We start from the raw sequence: 4,262 nt of genomic DNA, 5'->3' as shown, positions 1-4,262 counted from the left end.
GGGGAGGCAGGGTGCCCCTGGGCCATCCCTGGCAGAGTGTGTTTGCTGTGGGGAATGCAGCTGGTGTTGCCTGCAGGGTACAGACCGCGATGCCCTGGAAGTAGCTGCTGTACTGTGGGGGGAAGATGGGAGAGGGAGGATGGCTTTATGTTGCCGATGCCGCACTACCTGCCCGCAGTGGCAGTGAGGGATGCATTGGGCAGGGGGGTGGCTGCCACCTACCTCCCCTCCTTCTCTAACACCAACCCCTCCCCACACCCCTGTGCCTCTCTCTCTCCCCCAGCACTTGCTCCTCTTCCTGCTCTTCGTTGGACCTTTCAACTGCTTTGCCAGTTACAGCCGTGCCACTGAGCTCTTCTACAGCCTCAACGAGGGGCTGCCTGCTGGGGTGCTCATTGGCAGGCTTGCCCCGGACGCTGGGCGCTGGTGCTCATTGGCAGCCTGGCCCGTGACCTGCGGCTGCCTACGGCTGGTGGGCAGCGTCTTGTGGCTCCCCAACCCCCACTCTCCTTCACCCTGGCCTCCCATGGCTTGGGGGGCCAGTATGTGCAGCTGGACAACCGCTCCGGGGAGCTGCACACCTCGGCCGTGGAGATAGACCGGGAAGCTCTGTGTGTGGAGAGCAGTGGGGCCACCGTCTCTGGGGGAGCAGCTGCTGTCTCTTCCTCCTCCCCTTCATCTGAGTCATGCCTGCTGCTGCTGGATGTGCTGGTGCTGCCGCAGGAGTACTTCCGCCTGGTGAAGGTAAAAATTGCTATCCAGGATGTTAATGACAATGCGCCCCACTTCCCTGTGCCCCACATCCACCTCTCGGTGCCCGAGAACGCACCTGTGAACACCCGCCTTGCTATCGAGCACCCCGCCCTTGACCCTGATGTGGGCACCAACGGTGTCCAGACCTACCGCCTGCGAGATAACTATGGTGTCTTCACCCTGGATGTGGAGGAGAATGAGAGTGGGGAGAGGACTCCCTACCTGATTGTAATGGGGGCTCTGGACAGGGAGACACGGGGGGAGTATGTCACAGTCATCATTGCTGAGGATGGAGGGACTCCTCCACTCATGGGCAGTGCCACCCTCACTGTTGGCATCAGCGACATCAATGACAACTGCCCCCAGTTCAGCGACTCACAGCTCAACGTCACCCTTTATGGGAATTCCAGTCTAGGGACGCATGTGGCCACTGTACACGCAGTAGACATGGATCTTGGATCCAATGCCCAAATCACCTACTCCTACAGCCAGAAGGTCCCCCAGCCATCCAGGGACTTGTTCCATCTGGATGAAAGCACAGGAGCCATCATGCTCTCCAGTAAAGTTGATGGGGACACTCCAAGGCTCCATAGGCTGATCATACTGGGCAATGGCCCAGGTTGTATCCCTGCCGTGATCACAGTGCTAGTGACCATCATCAAAGTCATGCTGAGGCCACCTGAAGTTATCCCTCGTTTCATAGCTAATGAAGCAGAAGGGGTGGTGTACTTAAAGGAATTGGAGCCTATCAACACACCGATAGCATTTTTTACCATCAAAGACCCTGATGAAAAATACAAAGTCAATTGCTATTTGGATAGCGATGGGCCTTTCAGACTTTCACCATACAAGCCATACAACAATGAATACCTGCTAGAGACCACAAAGCCTTTGGACTATGAGACACAGCAGATGTATGAAATCTCTGTAGTTGCATGGAACTCGGAAGGATTTAATGTCAACAAAATAATCAAAGTACAGGTTCTGGATGACAATGACAACTCACCAGTTTTCTCTCAACAGCTGATAGAATTATCCATTGAGGAGAACAATGTTCCCAATGCTTTCTTGACCAAACTGCATGCAACAGATGCTGACAGTGGAGAAAGAGGGCAAGTGTCCTATTTTTTAGGGCCTGATGCCCCTTCCTATTTTTCTTTAGATAAAACCACAGGAGTTCTTACAGTTTCCACTCAACTGGACAGAGAAGAAAAAGAGAAATACAGATACACTGTCAAAGCAGTAGATTCTGGGTTCCCTCCAAGAGAATCAATAGCAACTGTCAGCATCACTGTATTGGATAAAAATGATAATAGTCCAAGATTTATCAATAAGGATTTCAGCTTTTTTGTGCCAGAAAACTTTCCAGGTTTTGGTGAAATTGGAGTTATAAGTGTCACAGATGCTGATGCAGGGCAAAATGGATGGGTTGCCCTTTCAGTTCTGAATGGAAGTGATATTTTTGTCATAGATACTGGAAAAGGAGTTTTGAGAGCTAAAGTCTCCCTGGACAGGGAGCAGCAAAGCTCCTACGTTCTGTGGATTGAAGCAGTTGATGGTGGTGATCCTGCCCTGTCCTCTACTGCAAAAATAACTATCCTTCTTCTGGACATAAATGACAACCCCCCTTTGGTCTTGTTTCCTCAGTCTAATATGTCTTATTTGTTGGTCCTTCCTTCTACCCTTCCTGGCTCTCCCATCACTGAGGTCTATGCTGTGGATAAGGACACTGGCATGAATGCAGTCATAGCTTACAGCATCATAGGAAGAAGAGGCCCTCGACCGGAATCGTTTAGGATTGACCCTAAAACCGGTAATATCACCTTGGAAGAGTCACTGATGCAAAATGACTATGGCCTCTATCGGCTGCTTGTAAAAGTTAGTGATCACGGCTATCCAGAACCTCTCCATTCCACTGTCATGGTGAACCTTTTTGTCAATGACACTGTTAGCAATGAGAGCTACATTGAAAGTTTGTTAAGGAAGGAGCCTGACATCAGTATAGAAGAAAAGCAGCCACAAATATCCATAGAGCCTACGCATAAAAAAATGGAGTCAGCATCCTGCATGCCTACCTTGGTAGCTCTGTCAATAATAAGCTTGTGTTCAATTGCTTTAGTAACAGGGATGGGCATTTACATCTGTCTAAGAAAAGGGAAAAAGCATCACAGAGCAGATGAAAACTTGGAAGTACAAATCCCATTAAATGGAAGAATTAACCTGCACATGTTGGAGAAGAAACCAATGGAGATTTCTAACATTTGACATTTCTTTGTGGATGAATCCAACATCGGAAAAACCTTGGACAACTCTGAAATGCCTAGCCGTAGGTTGTATTGACAGAAGTTGCAATGAAGGACCGCTAATTTATAACTTAATAATATTATAATTGTAAATAGCTGTTTACAGTTTTTTAAATTCAAATTCAGTGTACAGCTTTTTTATGAAACCTTAGTAACTAACAGCTAGCACCCTGTCTATAAAAACGTGGACATCATTTGCAGCTTTCATAAATCAATAAGATCAGTGATCGTAAAAAAGGGGAAGGTAAGATGATTCTTTAAACCCAAGTTTTAAAAGTCTTTTTAACCACAAGAGGGCATCAGATGCTCCTGAGCAGGGAACTGTTCGAGGTACTGTCCATGAGATAAACACAGAGTATATTTTAAATATATTGGTTTTAATATAAAATACACATTGGTATACAGACATTTAACCACAGAAAAAAAGTCTGTCCTGATGTATGTATAATTAAAAGAATAAAGACATTAAAATGCACTAGTAATAAAAAAAAAAAACACAGAATGTTTATTACCTCACAAGTAAAACTTATACAGTAGGATAGAAAAGGCATTAACAAGAAGTGCAATTCCTGTTGAGCAAGAGTGCAAGATATTGTAATGAGAATCTGAACTGCTGTGACAAAGCATCTTTCATTTGTTCCAGATTTCACCCACATTATCGTTTGCTCCAGCAATCTGCTGGTCATTTTTATGGAAAAAATATATTTAATATTTCCTACAGCAAATCATGACAGAGCCCCATGCTCATCCTTGTAAACATGCCAGATGCAAGGAAGCAAGGGAATGGCTAAATCTTTAGTTGTTACATAAGGGGTGATACTTTTTGTACTTTGAGCAATCTGTCAGTAGTACTCCATCAGTTTGGTTGTGTAACAGATTTTTTCATGTGATACTTCTGAATCTGATCTGCCAGATGAAAACAAAAATCACTTCATATTCTGAGGACTTAGTTTATTCTGACTGTTGCTCCTTTCTGGATTGGTATTTTATGTGAAAGATCTTGTTTCTGAGTTTTGTCGACCATTCCTGGCTCCTTTTCATTGGCTTTGCTTTTGGATTAGATCCAAAATCTAACTTGTAAGACTGGTGGCATATTTTCTTGATAATTTATTCTTTGCTGTATCCTCTGCAACAAAGCAGCAGGTTTATCGGTGGTGTATCACTTTCACTTCATTTTAAGAGCTGAGAACTATCTTTTGTATGATG

At 45.4% G+C, this 4,262-nt stretch overlaps 1 protein-coding gene across 1 annotated transcript; it reads left to right on the top strand.

Annotated features, from left to right (window-relative positions):
• The first annotated feature begins 190 nt into the window (after positions 1-190).
• Positions 191-3,464, top strand: PCDH20 (protocadherin 20). The gene is made up of 2 exons (XM_010295186.1): positions 191-402; positions 441-3,464. The coding sequence occupies exons 1-2, from the start codon at positions 191-193 to the stop codon at positions 3,016-3,018; spliced, it is 2,790 nt and encodes a 929-aa protein (XP_010293488.1). The 3' UTR covers positions 3,019-3,464.
• The last annotated feature ends 798 nt before the right edge of the window (positions 3,465-4,262 follow it).

The sequence above is a fragment of the Phaethon lepturus genome, unplaced genomic scaffold (genome assembly GCF_000687285.1).
Source record: "Phaethon lepturus isolate BGI_N335 unplaced genomic scaffold, ASM68728v1 scaffold3259, whole genome shotgun sequence".
Classification (NCBI taxonomy): Eukaryota; Metazoa; Chordata; class Aves; order Phaethontiformes; family Phaethontidae; genus Phaethon; species Phaethon lepturus.
Note: the sequence above shows the minus strand (reverse complement) of the source record. Positions and strands in the feature narration are given on the sequence as shown.

What these genes read in the sequence shown, in the direction of transcription:
- PCDH20 (XM_010295186.1), top strand. Translation starts at nt 191, where the DNA reads ATGCATTGGGCAGGGGGGTGGCTGCCACCTACCTCCCCTCCTTCTCTA. An exon ending in GCTGGGGTGCTCATTGGCAG is followed by an intron (nt 403 to 440) that starts GCTTGCCCCGGA and finishes GCTCATTGGCAG; the next exon opens with CCTGGCCCGTGACCTGCGGC.